At 38.6% G+C, this 17,439-nt stretch overlaps 1 protein-coding gene across 3 annotated transcripts in view; it reads right to left on the bottom strand.

Annotated features, from left to right (window-relative positions):
- Positions 1-17,439, bottom strand: part of elk1 (ETS transcription factor ELK1) — a 33,534-nt gene that overhangs the window by 10,450 nt on the left and 5,645 nt on the right. For 2 of the 3 annotated variants that reach the window (XM_034306665.2, XM_026927951.3), the window contains 7 exons: positions 9,096-9,304; positions 7,841-8,227; positions 6,852-7,007; positions 5,152-5,403; positions 4,937-5,066; positions 4,633-4,853; positions 1,530-1,631 (listed from right to left, as the gene is read on the bottom strand). In XM_034306665.2, the coding sequence (XP_034162556.2) occupies positions 1,530-1,631; positions 4,633-4,853; positions 4,937-5,066; positions 5,152-5,403; positions 6,852-7,007; positions 7,841-8,227; positions 9,096-9,304 (1,457 nt within the window). Of the gene's footprint in view, positions 1-1,529; positions 1,632-2,870; positions 4,517-4,632; positions 4,854-4,936; positions 5,067-5,151; positions 5,404-6,851; positions 7,008-7,840; positions 8,228-9,095; positions 9,305-17,439 lie in introns of those variants that run through there. The other variant, XM_053236247.1, reaches the window with a different exon arrangement.

Genomic DNA, 17,439 nt, shown 5'->3' with positions numbered 1-17,439 from the left:
CTTATACCACCGCTATTTACCACCGATTTTATAATGTTTAATTTATTTAATAAATTACATTTATTTATTTATTTTAACAACGTGTCATGCATTTCAGTGGTTTATAGTTAGATTTAATGCTTTGGAACATTCGTGAAACAAGTTAGCTGCGATAAACAGTCGTTTCCTAACCCGCATCTCTCTCTCTCTCCCTCTCTCTGTCCCTCTCTCTGTCCCTCTCTCTGTCCCTCTCTCTGTCCCTCTCTCTGTCCCTCTCTCTGTCCCTCTCTCTGTCTCGCAAAAAATGCAGCTTGTCATTTTACGGAGAAACTGGAAAGTGTAAACTCCTCCGTCATGAAGACTTTCCCATGCTGGGAAACATTACAAAGCATCCGGACGGTTACAAAGCGCTCACACCCAAGACTTCTTCCATAAATAAATGTCGCTTAATGAAAAACTTCACTACTGTAAATCAATGATTATTTGTTTTTTTCTTGTTTATGTAGACTGTCCACTTTACAAGTCCCTGTATATAAGCGGTTACTATAGAAACAATTACGTATTAAAATGAGCGCTTAATTAATATAAATCTTTCCTGTTACAGCTGGAACTACTGTCCGAGTCGTGCAGTCGTACAAAAACAATGTTCTGACCAATCAGATTCGAGAATTTAACTGTGCTGGGGTATAAGTATAGGAAAGAGCTGGTCATTTTATCATTTAGCATAAAAAGAGAGCAAAAAAGTAGCAAAATGTCCCCCTGCAAACAACCGCTTTTCATCCCTTCAGGTTGGAACGAAACTGCAAATGGCTGCCGTGGATGATCCCTCTTTCTGAAGCACAGTTCATTCGTTTAGTAATGATTGCAGCTTACATTTTTCAACAATTTCAATAAAGATGTCAATAATTCCTCTCAATATATTGATTAAACTTTTTTTTAATTCGCTTCCAGCCAATGGTTTTGATAATTACTACTTACATCACTGACACCAGTACTTTTTAAATCCTGATCCAGTGCGCGTAACCCACACGGGTTAGCCAGGAAAATGTGCAGTTTAAAGAAATCCCTGGCTCAGGACAGGATCACGCTGATCTACACCACATCTGCTGCGCGTTTTGATTTGCTGAAGTATCATTTGGAGCCAGCAGAGGGAGCAGCGTCCTTCTTTAAAAGCCATTTCCAGTGCAAAACTAAAACCTTAGAGATTTATACGACTACTCAAGCCTGAGTATAAAGTTTGCACAAGAAAATAACACAAGAAGTGAGTCCAAGGTGAGACAGAGCTATTTAAATACCTAACAAATCTCGAGTCAGTTCATGTCATTACATATTACTCAGAAATGAAAACTAGTATTCTTGCATGACTGGAGGAGGAAAAATAGATATTTGTGTGTCCTGGTCTGCAGGCTTGCGGTGACTGGTGCAGTGTTTCAGGCAGATCTTCAGCTCAGTAATAAAGCAGGAAGCTGAGAGGCAGCAGATGGTTCGATGTGACCGTGCTGTGAAGCTGGAAAAAGTGTGAAAGCGGAAGGCAGGAGGGGAATTCTCACCTGGAAGGAGAGCTTGGCAGGACTGCGCGGGGCGATGGGACTCAGCGTGCTCCAGAAGTGGATGGTGGATGGGAGGGGACTCGGCGTCAACAACACCGGAGTCTGGGAGAGAAATGAAAATAAACAGAGTTGACACAGACAAACATTTTCTAGCACTTTCAGAGTGAATAATCAATCCGACACTTTTTCTCCTCTATAGAGCAAATCTACTCTACATTTGAGCTCAATGTACATCTTGTTGCTTTGACATAAACGAGAGATTATAGAAAAGGCAGGAGCTACATTTCTAACTGGAAAGAGATAAATAACGTTCATGTTCACAAGTGTTTTATTTTAAGGCTCCAGTGTTATAATGTCTGTCACACAGAAATGGTTTGGTTTCTACCAAATATTACAGAGTCCGATTACAACAACAACAACAAAACCTTGCAGTTGTTTTGGTGGAAATCAGGCACATTACACGCAGAAACAGAAACATGGCATTTTAAGACTGTAAATATCGATACTAATCCTGAATAAAGGATTATTGGGGGAGGAATAACATGAAGATCCGCATACATAATGGCAGGGAGTGAGCATGAACGATAAATGGTGTCTGTGTGCTGTGCAGTCGATTAAAGGTCAGTAAAAATATAAATGAGAAATATAAAGTCAGCTGATAGAAACTCTACTGTTAAAACTGTGCTATTAAATCTCAAACACTCACGTCACTCACGTACAGTATGCTTACAGTTTAATATTGATACTGTATTTGCCTTGTGGATATTACTGGTTTTATAGACACGCACGCGCATACACAGAGAGAGAGAGAGAGAGATACATACACAGAGACACACACACACACAGAGAGAGAGAGAGAGAGAGAGAGAGAGAGATACATACACAGAGACACACACAGAGAGAGGGAGAGAGAGAGAGAGAGAGAGATACATACACAGAGACACACACACACAGAGAGAGAGAGAGAGAGAGAGATACATACACAATGAGACAAACACACACACAGAGAGAGAGAGAGAGAGAGAGAGAGAGAGAGAGATACATACACAATGAGACAAACACACAGAGAGAGAGAAAGAGAGACAGACACATACACTGAGAGACACAGAGACACAGAAAGAGAGAGAGAGCCAGACAAAAAGAAAGACACACAAGAGGAGATACACAGACCCACACACACAGGCAGACACAGAGAAACACAGAGTGACACATTCAGAGACACACACACTCAGAGACACACACACCCACACGCAGAGACATACCCATACGCACACAGAGAGACACACAGAGAGACACACAGAGAGACACACCCACTCAGACACACACCCACTCAGACACACACCCACTCAGACACACACCCACTCAGACACACACCCACTCAGACACACACCCACTCAGACACACACCCACTCAGACACACACCCACTCAGACACACACCCACTCAGACACACACTCACTCAGACACACACTCACTCAGACACACACTCACTCAGACACACACTCACAGGTCCCAGACTAAACAGGCTTGATACCATGGGCATGTTGTACGGAGTTCTCCTAATTTACTGCCCACTCAGACTATTTTCAGAAATCCACCTCCTTCTACAGCAATCTTGGTTTAAACAGAAATAGAGCTGCACATATTTTTGATGAATAACTCCTTGGCTGTGTGCCGTGTCAGCGCCGCCCCCGGTGTTCTTTCCCTGGGTCTGCCTCGTGGGTGGCTGCTGTAACTGTGAACTCGTACGTCACTGAAGGAGAACCGGCGCGCTGCAGAGGATTACAGCGAAACTGCTGCTCGAAATATTCACCGCAACTCAGAGTGAGCATTGCACTGCCTGCGCAATAACAATAATACTGAAATAATAATTACTGCTCATTTCTTTAACACCAACATATAGCCAATTTAGGCGCTTTTATAAATACTTTAGAAAATAACTAAAAAACTAACGTTTGTGCAGATCATTAAAACACAAGATCTGAGCTGAGCTCAAGATTTAATGTGCCATTAACAAGTCATTAAAAACAAAATGCCAGCCAATTAACCAATTATAATTAATCCTGATAATTAATGTCCATTATGTTTAATTAATCGAGGAATTTGTGATAATGATTCATGTATGATTAATTAACACCAGCCTGAAGCAACATATGACTTTAATTTCAAGATATTATTTCAAATCTTACACATCAATGCAATAGTCAACTACATATGACTTTAAAAATAGGGTGAGAAAAGCCGTTTGGAAAACTGATTTCCAGTCCGGAACGCTCATTTGTGTTTTTGTTGTGCCTCCTGTCAGTCATTTTATAGACACGCGACTCTACAGGCCACTGTAGATGGTGGGGGCGGAGCTTCGTGAATATGGGTCGAAATGGGGGCTGGCTCAAGGGGTAAAAGAGAAATAATTCAAATGTCGAATCCACCTACTTTACCTGTTAGAGACCTAATCTTAACTAATGTACCTTTAAATATAATAAATTAAATAAACTCAAATCTACTTCAACACTAAATTCCTATAATGTAGGTAAGAAACTAAACCATTAGGGACATCCTGTTATAGAAAAATAATCATTAACTTCATAAAAAAAAAACATGTAATTGTTATTTTTAAAACATTTATTGAAAAGACGTATCATGACGTAATTTATCACATATGGCCTAGCCCTAGTACAAATATCTTTAACCAAAATGTTTGAAGTGACACTATATGTTCAGAAACACAATGTTTGATAAAGATATCATTGTGCTGTGTACGTGTGTGTTTCTTCTGTATCAGGACAGGATAAGACCAGCATGCCTCAGACGACGTTTTCCCAAAATACTCGACCTTGCCTTTAATCTCCCCCCAGGAATCTGACCCCACGTCCTATCACACAGAGCTTTGTGGCTTCAGATGGCACCCGTCTGATCTTTCCATTGAAGTCCAAACAGCAAACCTTTATCTAACCAGCCGCTTCTGTAAAGTCTGTTTACAAATCCAAGCTGACAAAAAAAAAAAAAAAATGGAATCCCATTTTTATGAGCTGTGTTTTCTTTGCTAAAATAAACCCCAGTGTGAACCTCGCTGTGTGCACGTGAATGTGAGTGTGAATACTCACCAAGGCGTGAGAGGTGATGACGGTGGGTGTGAGGGTGTTTGTGGTGCTGCCTGGGGCCAGCAGGCTGTTCACCGCTGCGCTGACTTTATCCAGAGAGAGGCCAGGGGGAAGCGGCGAGGGAGACGAGGGAAGCTCTAGCACGCGTGGCTTCTTGGATTTGGGCGGCTGCACTTCCTGAGTGGAGGCTGGTTGCGTTGCTGCGGCGGTGCTCGTGTCCTCCACTGAGACACAACAATAAGAAGGGAGATAAATAATGGTGATCATAACAACCATATAACTGGACTGAAACTGAGCTGTCATGTACCAGGTGGCTGAGACTCATCACTCTGCTCTGATTCTAACACTGGCTGTACCACGGGCTCGGGGCAGGAAGGTGGAGAGGTATCGACAGGCACCGGAGCCTCCGTAACCACTGGAGTGGACACAGGGATCGTCTAGGACAGAAGTGCAAGTTGATTGTTTAACAGTGCAAGTTTTACTACGCACAAAGACACTGGAATATTCTGCTTTAATCCTCACCTCGGCTTCAGGTTTGACGTCCAGGTCCACGATGTCCAGCAGGTCTTCTCCAGAAGTGATGTTCGGTTCTTTGGATTCCCCTACAGGTGGAGGCTTTATGACCACAAACACAGGGTGACCCTGCTGAGAGCTGACCACGCAGTCGCTACCGGCTACCTGGATCAGCGAAGTCAGCGAGCTGGGGTCGGACACACTCGTCAGGAAGATCTGAGGGGGATCATTGAGTCCCTGGTTCTTCTGCGGCTGCCCGTTCTGCGAAAAATCACAGACGTATTAAGTATCATGGAAAAAGAGTGATGCGTTCTGATTCTGAAAAGGTCGTCAGTCATCCATGCACACTAATTAGTCCAGCCAAATCCTCCATTTTGGTTTTTCAAAAGTCAATAAAGAATTTTTTTCTTGTTTTGGTTGTTAAACCTACTTGTTCCCTGGGTAACTACAAATAAAAAAAAATTTATATCCCAGACACTAAATGTGCTGGTCCTGATTCTGGATCAGAACGCTTAACGTCAAAGGTTTGCTAAACAGAGGTCTTTTCTAAAATAATGCCTATAAAATGGGATTAAAATATACAACTGTAAACCCAATTAAAGCCTTAATTCACATACTGAGTGCTGATCAGACCTATCCTGATTATTTTTAGCTTGGAAAAATCAAGAAGTAGGCACAAGGAGCATGATTATTTGGCTCCAGATGAAGCTTAAGGTCAGTCTGGGCAAGCAGGAGTGTATCAAACAAAACACAGAACAAACTCTGAAAAGATTCAGAGAACAGGCAATGAAAAGTAAATACAACAGGCATGTGAGAAGCAGCAGCATGAAAAACAAAAAGGTCTTTTTTTTCCCCTCTTTTCTTTGTGTTTGGCACAAGGAGCATCTGCAAGCTGTGGCACCATCACCTACTCACAGGTATGGACTTGTTTTTTGGTGCCAGTTTTGCTTCAGTTCAGCAGCAAGTCACAAACTGGGTGTAATGCCGCAACAAAATCACCAAAAAAATCACTATCAGTCATAATGTCGTTCAAGTCGTGCAGTGTATTCAAGGCATAACAGGTCCTGGCCCAACACAGCATGACAATAAGACTGACACACGCTCACACACACACACACACACACACACACACACACACACACACACACACACACACACACACACTGACTGGTACAACAATACTGTGCCTGCCAAATTAGCTGATAACAGCAGGCACAATAAACATGTTTACTCTGTGGGACTAAATTATAACGCGAGTAAACAAGGCCTAATAAAGCATTGCTTGAAATTAAAATGTAATTTTTTTTACAGCATATTTTCTGAGGCTGTTCATCGGCGTCTGAAACAAAGCACAACTAATCACCCAATTTAGCAGCAATAAATAATCCACAAAAGAACTATCAAGTCCCAGCTAAATACTACAGATAGAATACTATATATAAGACAAAAGGATATGATTAGGCATGGAATGATTTTAAATTGCCCAATCTGTTAGCTTAAGCATGTACGATTTGTAGACTAACACAACACTACAATAAAAAATATCATACAGTAAATACTATAAATATTAAATGTACCTATTCTATCAAGGCTGCGATCTTCCAAATGGAACAAGACGCAGTGACAAAATTTTAATTATATGACAGAGAGAAGATTAAATGACGAGGTTTTTAAAATGATGTGAGCTGAAGTCAAGGTGTTTAACCCACCGTAGGGGGCGCAGCAGAGGCGGAGGGCGTCTGTGGGCTGAGGGCGGGAGTGGCACAGGGTGAAGGTTGTGTCACTATCACCTGCAGACCGCTGCTGTCCGCTGTAGACGGAGTGACCACTGCAGCCTGCTGGGCTTCTGGCTGACATACCCGCATCTTGAAAACATAAACAAACAGTAAAGACACAAAAAAACAAGCAAACGAAAGCACAGATTTCAATCAGGTCAGCACATTTAGAAACACTGCCAGAGTTCATTTTCATATAATTCTTTATTTAGACATTAATCTACTACAGTTCAAACAGTCTTTAATCATTTAGTTACACGACAAAAATGAGGAACAGAAAAATCACTGATGCATGGAGTAATATATCCTTCTGTGTTTAGGTTCCCATGCAAGCCATGCAGCCTGGAAACATTTAGAATTGTGCAATAAAAGCAGAAGCTTCTTCGCAATCTATTGGCAATATTTTGTTCTGAAAATCTGATTATATCATGGTGTTTTTTTTCCTGCTGAAAAAAAATGGCTCAAGGAAGTGTGGAGAGTCCACCTTCAAATGACCACCTTCAAGATTCTGAAACCAGAAAAGTGTACAAAAGACATGCAAAACAGATGCTCTGCGGTTGATGGGCAGAGAATCTGACAGGCAAAAAAGTTTTCCACCAAAAGTACACTCAAATGGCTCATGGAAGTGTGTATACAAGGAAGTTCAGAGAGACAAACAATTTCAGGATTCTGAAACTTGTGTACAAACTGATGCGCCGTAGCTGATGGGCAGAGCATCTGACAGGCCAAAAAAAAAAAATTCACAAAAAGTACACTCAAATGGCTCATGGAAGTGTGTAGTGTCAATCAGATTCAAAATTCTGAAACTCGTGACCAGAAAAGTGTACAAAATATGTACAAATTGACGCTCCACAGATGATGAGCAGAGGATCTGACAGGGAAAAAAAGAATTTGTTTTACAGTACAGTACACTCTGTGCTCACCTCTTGCAGCGGTCGCTCAGTGCTGCTCAGTTTGGGCGTGTTCTCCGCAGGCAGCTCCGTTTTCACAGCTTTGCTGGAGCTCTTGCAGGGCGTCTGCAGGGACTGGATGGTGAAGGTGGAGTAAAGCCCTGACTTCATGTAGTCGTTGCGGGAGCTGCGCTGCACTGAGCTAGGAGACGAGCGCTGAGGCTGCAGGCTCTTGGACAGGGAGGCCACGGCGGCACTGGCGCCCCCTGCTGCTTTGGATTGGACAGACGCCTCCACTTTCTCGCCGCTGATGAGCCGCTGGGCATCCTCAGGGCTTCTGAGGCCGTCGGCAGAGTTGGGGTCAGGAAAAGTCACAAACTTGTAGACGAACTTCTGACCGCTTACTTTCTTTATTATGTTCTGTTGAGAAAGACCAGGCCAAGTACTAAAATGAATCATGTTACAACATATTCCTTTCTCAGAACAGTTATGCTATACTGTTAAGTTAGTATTCTTGGGAAGTGGGAGTATACTATGGGAAGTGGTAGCTCAGTGATTACGACGTTAGACCTTCTGCTTGGAAGGTTGTGAGTTCAAATCACAGCACTGCCAAGCTGCCACTGCTGGGCCCTTGACCAAGGCCCTTAACCCTCAACTGCTCAGTTGTATAAATTGCCGTCGGCCAAATGCTGTAAATGTAAAAATGGAGTATTCCAAATGCTGATCTTAAAGTTATTACGTTAGTAAACAAATGTCAAGTGTTTATAAGAACAAGGGCCCCCCCTCTTTATTTCCTCTCTTTCCCATACTTAAATCTACATGCATGTAGAGCATGAGAATACACTACAATAAATATTTTAACAATGCCTTGATAATTAGGGGGGAAAATAAAGTTTACAAGCTTGCTTCATTACCCAGAGTTTGTTTATGTCCTGCTTAGTGCTTATAAATGAACCCTGTTTTTATGCAGATTAATTCAGCAGCAGCCACTGCTTCACTAAACACCAGTTCATTTTTAAATACAGCGCTAGATCAAACCTGCGCTGTTTGTTTAACTGAACATGTGGTAAGCCCTGCCTCCTCTATATTTCCACTCACATTCATCTGACTGGCTTGCTCTGACTGGCTGCTAGCAGCCAAACCAAAACAAAGTGAGGGAGACTGTATGCACTCAAAACGAGTTAATTATTAGCAACACAAGTGCAATAAATGCATCAATAATACAAGTTCAGAAATAACGTCAACAACAACATCCAGAATAAATATGCAACACCTCTTTCACGCTCACCTTGTCGTAGTAGTAGCGTAGTGCGCGGCTCAGCTTGTCGTAGTTCATGTTGGTTTTGTTCTTGCGCAGCCCCCAGAGGCGCGCCACCTCCTCGGCATCCAGCAGCTTAAACTCGCCGTCGTTGGACGTCCAGGAGATCAGGTGCCGCTGGTTCTGGTCATCCAGGAGATGCAGCAGAAACTGCCACAGCGTGATGGATGGGTCCATGGCTGCACAAGAACATAAGAAACAACACAGGGAAATATATAAATAATGTAAAAATCTATACTTTAAACAAACAACAAGAAACTACTAATACATAATCTTTACCACATATTAAAGACTGTATTTCTTCATATGTTACACCCTAAAACATCAAAACTTGACACTCATGCTAAGGGACAGCGTTTGGCCTTTAGGAGTGACTCAGTCACCGCAGCACCGATTTGTACCAGTTTAGCTCCATTACACCATGACTAGGCTTATGTAGTCTGCCTGAAACTAATATCATTAGCCTTCAGCTAAAATAAAGCTACAAGGGTATAATTAGATCTGAATTGAGATTATAAGACAAAAAAAAATCTTTTGTGTTAAACTGATATTGGGATCAAGGAGACATTAGAATCACAGGTGACCGTTCCTGTGGGAAGTTTGAAAACCTTAAAGGTGAAGTTTGTATTGTTTAAAAATGTCTCTGAACCTGTAATAATAATAATAATAATAATAATAATAATAATAATAATATATTTTTAAACTTATTTTAGAGACTCTGAGCAGGACACTGCTGTCATTCAATTAACTTGACTAGATTCTATGTTTCAAACATTTACTTTAAATGTTCTGACCCAGAAATTAGCTCCACCTCCAGCTTAAAAAAAAAAAAAAAACCCACACACACACAAGAGACACGTGTAATTTAAAGCAAAGGGTGGGGCCAATTGGGGGAGGTGTTTTCATATTATTTCATAGCTCATTATTTCATAGCTCTGGGCTTTCAAAATCACAAATTGATTCTTTAATCTACCTAAATACATACTAAAATTACCTGAGCTTGATAAGGGGGAATCATGTACCCAGGGGTGGACAAAGTTCCAGACAATTAGTATTTTTTATTTATTTATTTTTTAATTACTCGGAGTTGCCCAGTGGGCAAGAAGGTTAGCAGAATAGAACACACCATTAAACATTAAAAATGTGGAGGTTTTCATCTGTCCACAATCTGGGTACATTTCTGTTCCACGGTCAATCGCAGTGACCTTCTATTCTGATATCACGAGCACATGACCAGCTCTTGGCTTCACAACTCCGTGTACGAGGGCGAGTGAGGCCGAGTCAGAGATAAGAGTGCTATTATAAAGAGCTGAACATGTGAAATTCTGCTGTACAGCGGCAGAGCATTTGTTTGTGACGTAGGAGAACTACGTAGATTCGATCCCAGTTCACCACAAAGCTCAAACATATGATCAGTGAACTGCCAAGCACCATCAGTTTGCTAACCAACAGTCAAAAAAGTGGCAGCGCATTAATTTAAAAATAAATAAAAAATTAAAAAAAAAAATAATAATAATCATTTTTACCTGCAAAAATAAATTACTCAAAAGCAAAATCGTTATAAAATAATATAATAATAATATTTATAATAAAAATTATATATATACACACACACACATTATTAATATTATAATAATATTAAAATATAATATTCCAATATACATTTTAATATCAATTTTTAAAAAAAAATACAATTGTAAAAGGTTCAGTATCAATCAAATCAGCTGCTCTACTAACCGGTGTTTGTAACTGCTATTAAAAAAAATTTTTTTTTTAAAAGATTAGAAAAAGATATTACGATACCCGTGATATCTCAAAAGAAGTGTACTGTCATGTAATTTATCACAATCTCGATATTATATCTTCATATCACCCAGACTTATTGATTTTCATCAAGTTTGTTCTTACTGACTGAAAGCAGTAGGGACATGAACACAAAGCAAACTGCCCTAATTCAGCCAGTTTAAGTTAGTAAGTAGGAAATAAAACGCTCTGGTGTGTGCTGTTATGGAAAACTAAACAATGACGCAGTGGAGGGAGGAGGTACCGTTTTTCACCATGAAATTGAATATTTTTTAATAACAGAAATTTTCCATTAAAATAATTTTTTATTCATTAAAGAATAAATTATATTTTTTATCTGTTTATAGATGCATTAAATGTTGTAGAATCTCTGTGACACAAGATTATCAGAAAAAAACAATAATAATAATTTTAAAAAAAAATGCAAATGACGTGTGAACTGGTTATTTAGATTTTTATTTTCATAATTTCTCTAAAAAAAAATTAAATAAATAAAATAAATGGAAGATTTGTTTCCAATTGCGATACTTAAAATACTGATAAATAGATAAAATACTATTTTAAATACTTAAAATAGATCAAATACAGAACTGGATTCTGAGAACAGATAAAGCCCAGTCCTTGTTAGCAGGAGAACCACAGACAGGAGGCTGAGAGATGAGAATGTGTGTCACGAGTTTGGCAAGAGCGTTCTGAGGCTGCAAATTAACCTTATTTCCATTCACCCTTTCCTCCATGTAATTACGGAACTCGTATTGAACACCTTAGAAACCATCACCATGGTAAATGCAACAGTAACTATGGAATAAAGAGAGCGTGTGAAATCTCCTGCGCCACATCAGCGGCGGCTGAAATGACTGGAAACATGATTACGGCGAGTGCTGCAACACTGGAGGAACACTAATTTAACACTCATTACTATTAATCCTATGGGCTATGGGCTGTTAGATGAACACGGGACCTACAACAAAGAGCTCAGACACTGCAGCACTACTTTTAGCAGTTTTATTTCATTTAAGTCACAGTTTATTAGCAATATAAATTTGGTTTCATCACAGAAAGGTCCACAGCGTCTCCCTTTATTCCTTTAGTTCTTTTTCTCTGGCTACCAGCAACTAGAGATGTGCATCCGGATCAAAGAAGAAAGTCACAGACACGAGCGTTTAGGTTTTTGGCTTTTTTTTTTTTAACCTAATGAAGCTAAAATATGAAGATCGTGGGACAAAGAAATGCCACATTTATTAACACGAGTGTTTATATAGTGCTTGACACATTTACATTAGTAACTCTGTAAACCTTGTGAGGGTCATGGTGGTTTAATTGTTAATTCACTTATATTTTGACAAATATCATAGACAGGTTCAAACAATAAAATCTGCAGGAGTGGGCAGGATTAGACAAACCTCCTATGGGAGTGGGAATGATGGGGGGAAAAAAAAAAAAAAAAAAAAAAAAAACACCACCACACATTCCCAGTATGTGCACACCTCTACCAGCAACCAATCAGAGCAAGCCTAGGGACAAGAAGGTGTGGGTAAGTATGCAGATAGAGAGGTAGAGAGGAGAGAGGAAGGTAGAGAGGAGGTTTTTATGGCCCCTTAGTGCACATGCAGTCCTTCTCCAAATCCACACTGCGTACTTGAAGAAGGACATCAAGAAGCAGACTGACGGTCATTCTGAAGACTGTACTGCAGTCCGCAATGTTGCCTGCTGTCACGTTCAGTGTGGTTCTTTCACAATGCTAATTTTCCCAACATTGTCACACAGCCATTACTCACTCTGGTGCATCTGTGTGGATGTGATGCAATGACCACTGAAACATTAGGACCGTTACACACCTATTACTCAGTTTCCTGAGTCCGAGCACGATTTACACTTTTGGTTGATTCGCTACTTGGTTTGTTTAGTTTCGCGCTGCACATAATTAAACAAAAAAAAATTGTTTGAGGAGCATGTAGGACTGAAAAGTACTTGTAAAAACGAGTTTCATTCATTGAACAGAAATACAGAGATGGAAAAAGAAAAACAAACCTTTACCAAAGTGTGTACAAATCATGACAGTCATATATGTCAAATCATACACATATATAATGAGATCTTTATATAAATAACTAGTTAAAAACATTCTGTGTATTGTATCCAGTTTTTATTTCCTCTTTTTTTCCTCTATTGGTCTAAATCTTTAGAACACAATACAATTCTTCAGCACTACAGCTCTGTCCTTTGGTTCAGTCTGAAGTTCAGAATCCAGAATACACTGCATGTTTGTTTTTGGTTCACTTCCTGCACTCGGGTCGAGTCAGAGTCGAATCGCTTTCTCACTGCAATCAAACAACGCTAGAGATCACTCGGAAGCAGAGCAAGACCATTTCGCCCTGACACCTCACACAGATTGTGATTGCCGTGCTCACACCTGGCTGACAAACACACTGGGGAGGAAAACACACCAGCGTTCATTCGAACAGACTAAACACTACATACAAGAAAGCACCTTCACCCTACAACCAGACTTCTAAACATTCACTAAGGTCTGGTATGTTTCTTCAGAAAATGTGGCCAAGAGCTGCCTACTTGCACAGAAAGGGGAAATTTGACTGACAGGACACATGGCCAGTCACAGATAGTTTCCCATAAACCATCAGGAAAACACACAAGAGTACCTCATGTACAACAAACAAACTTAATAACATTTAAAGTTAGGATTCTGTGAACTCTGCAGTGATGATATCTTTCCCTGTATTATGATGTTCACAGTTTCTTGTTTTCCTGCTGGAAACCAAAGCACGGCAAAGTAAAGACAGCCAACCAGACTGCAACCTTCCAGATCCTGAAGCTCGTGGCCAGAGAAGTGTACGAAACATATCAGATGCTCTATAGTCCCATGGGTGGCCCATGTGAGGCTACTGAAACGTAAACTTTTCCCAATTAGGGATTTTATGACAAAAAATATATCACAAGACTGGTAGACATTTCTACAATATAACACAGCCATCATGATATATATACATTTTGATGATTTTATGTGACATTTTGATTTTTATGTAATGTCTACAAAATATATTTAATAGAAATAGGACTATTTATTTATTATGTATAAAAATTAGGGCTGCACAATATATCGAAATTATCGAAATATGAAAATATCACAAATGTAAACATCGCAATAAGCTAATTACAAGAGCTTGCGATAACTGAATGATTTTAATACTTCAAAAAGTTACGAAAAGTCAAAGTTTTACAATGATGCAGATAGCAGAGCATGCTTTCCTTTCCTCAAAAGAACATGAAACATATTAGTTTTTATTACATTTGGTTTATGTCATATATATATATATATATATATATATATATATATATATATATATACATACACACACACACACACACACATATATATATATATATATATATATATATATATATATATATATATATATATATATATATATATATATATATATGTATATATATATATATATCAAGTTATCGCATAGTACATTTTTCTTTGAAATCGTGCAGCCCTAAAAAAAAAAAAAAATAATGTACTAAAAATGCGGGAAAATAAATTCAGTAAAAAGGTTGATTATTTTACATTTTAAATGTAATATAATTTTAAATAGTCAGTACAAAATTTTAACCTGAAATAAGCTGCTGCCAGAATTTGTAAGTTATTAAAAAATTATTTTAAAAACATTTTATGCAAAAATATCATGGTGCATGATATCTCAAATTATGTCACAATACACTTGTCTATGACAATATCAATATCATATCATATCACACAGCCCTTTTACACTGGTGAAATTAGCTACTGGTACGCAGTAGCACATTATCAAACAATATAAATGAAACTCGGATATTAAATTTCGTACGTGGTTATGCAGTTTTTTTTTTTCCCCCACATTTTTTTTTATTTCACATACTCAATGTCAAGTTATATTAATCTCTAAAGACATTTTAATACTCAACATTAATGCACTGCTGGCCCTCTCTGATTGCTGAATGTAACCGAGCAGGTCATGTTAAGGACACGGCACTATTTTTAAACCGAAACTCCAAAGTAAACTAAAGATTTTTGGGTTTATTGCAGAAAGTAATGTTTTTGCAGCTTTTAAAAGACACCGGATTAGGGCCAGTTTGGAACAGTGGAAGGTCAAATGTAATGCCTGTTCAACACAAACTGCCAGTTCACTGACTTCATGACCTGTAGTGGTTGTATTATTAGGCCTAATTGGATTGGTTGAGGCCCGTCTGCTGTGCTCGAGTGCCACGTACACTTACAACTCAGCTCAAACCATTACACTACTATAAAGACGTTCACTTGTTTACACAATCCAGAGCGAATTAATAGAAATTTCAGGAAGCACTTCTTAACAGATGAAATTCTTATCTGCATAAACATCCAAAGATATGAAATTAAATTGACATACTCTTAGGACTAAATTAAGAAAACAAAAAAATCTAATTTGCAGCAACAATTTATACCAACAAAACACCAAATAATAACAGATCAAATGTCTGCATCTCTCTTTCTGAATGTAATACACACACACACACAAACACACACAGAAGTGAAGAGAGACAGTCAGACTGCAACCTTAAAGATCCTGAAGCTCGTGGCCAGAAAAGTGTACAAAGACTTACTGTGACACTATCTCACTGTGACAAAAACCTGTGAGCCAGTGAACAGTTCACAGTGAACTTATAGATAGTTTGTGAAATACAAACATCCAGGGATTTGAAAGGAAATGCTCAAAGAGAGCATGGTAAAATAGTAATAATACAGAAGAAACAAAATAATACCAGATCTAAAGTCTCTTTCTGAATGTAATACACAGTTTTTAATAACATGAATATCTGCTGTTTATCTTTACAGCCTCTTGCTTTAACCCTCTGGGCAGCTTTTGGATCTTGCAAGATGTTAGACAGTTTGTAAGTAAAAGCACCAACACTGGTTTCCTGATAAACAGATTATTCTGAGATTTGTATTGAACTGAGAAATGTTTTTACACTGTAATATTAATTTTTCATATTACAATAGTTGCCTATTTGGTTTGTACATTTTATTCCTCAATTTAACACCGCTAGTACACTATTACGAGTTCTCACTCTAAAATACGCAAAAAGAGTGGTCTTTTTTCCCCCAATAAAATGGGAGATTAGCTAATATAATAATCTGGAATGATCTGCTCAGGTGTTTTGCTCTCTCCTATAGTAACTAATACTGCCTGGAAGCTCCGCCCCTTTTCCCTTGCGTTCTGTCACGGTAAATAGAGAATATTCTGATTAATATGAAATAAAATAAATTAATAAAACCTATCAGTGTATGTTTGATGAAGCTACCGTTAGACATTTATACATTTAACATCATATATTTATTATATAAATTATATAAATATATGCCACTGAAATATTTCAGAGGAAAAGAGAAAAAAAGGACAAACTTTTTATGACCTAAAGGAAGTGTCACATGTAACACTTTACAAATAATGTTAATGATAATTAGAAAGTGATATATATATATATATCCATTTTTATGATGGAAGGATAGATTTACAAAGAAAGAAAGATTTATTTTTGTATGGATAAAAGAATATTATATTGTATATATAATCATTATCCCAAGGCTATTACAGTCTAATGAATACAAGCAAATGGACACAAACACCTACACACATACACACAAACACACACCTGTTTGAGCAGAAGGGAAGGAGGATGAATAAAAGAGCAGACAGAGAGAGGGGCGGCGGAGGAAGGGCTAGTATAAATCTGTTTTCACTTGTCAGGCATGATCGCCTCAGGAGGATGGAGAGAGGCCTGTGATCTTTAATAGCCAATTATCTTCAGTTCTCCGGCGGCGAGGCCTGGCACGATTTATAACACCTGAGAGCGAGCAAGCTGAGCGGTCAGACACATGCAGAATTAATGTTAGCATAAAATCAGGGACTGCCCCAAAAAAAAAAAAAAAAAAACCAGTACTACAGCCGCTTCAGAATGATCTCACAGTTTACTAATGGAGGGATGGAGGGAACAGGTACATGTTTATTCTTTCCACTGCAATAGCGCCAGATGTGTAGGAATGAAAGCTTTTCGATAATAAAAATGAGCTCATCAGTTGCAGCACCTAACAAAGAACCTTTAGATTTATTGTATTTTTATAAGAGACGGCTCTGAAACCTCAGACATTATATAAATATAGGACACTTAAATTAATGAGAGCAAGAATACATTTGATACTGTTTATATTTTCATCATCTACACCATTAAATCATTATATAAAAAAAAAAACCTTGGTATTTCCAAGTGAGACAAGAGTTTCAAATCAAGATAGCTACAAATGAGAGACTTTTTTTAAATAGCTATTATTTTTCTAGCTATTTTAACTCACTGGAATAATTTAAATGTTGCACAGTCATTACAGTTTCAAATACGTATTGTGAAGTACTGACAATCGTCATATTAGGTCATACTGCACTGTGAATTTATTCTCTAAGAATGACTGAATTCT

Source organism: Pangasianodon hypophthalmus, chromosome 8 (genome assembly GCF_027358585.1).
Source record: "Pangasianodon hypophthalmus isolate fPanHyp1 chromosome 8, fPanHyp1.pri, whole genome shotgun sequence".
In the NCBI taxonomy this organism is placed as follows: Eukaryota; Metazoa; Chordata; class Actinopteri; order Siluriformes; family Pangasiidae; genus Pangasianodon; species Pangasianodon hypophthalmus.
This window is presented reverse-complemented; position numbering and strand designations above follow the sequence as displayed.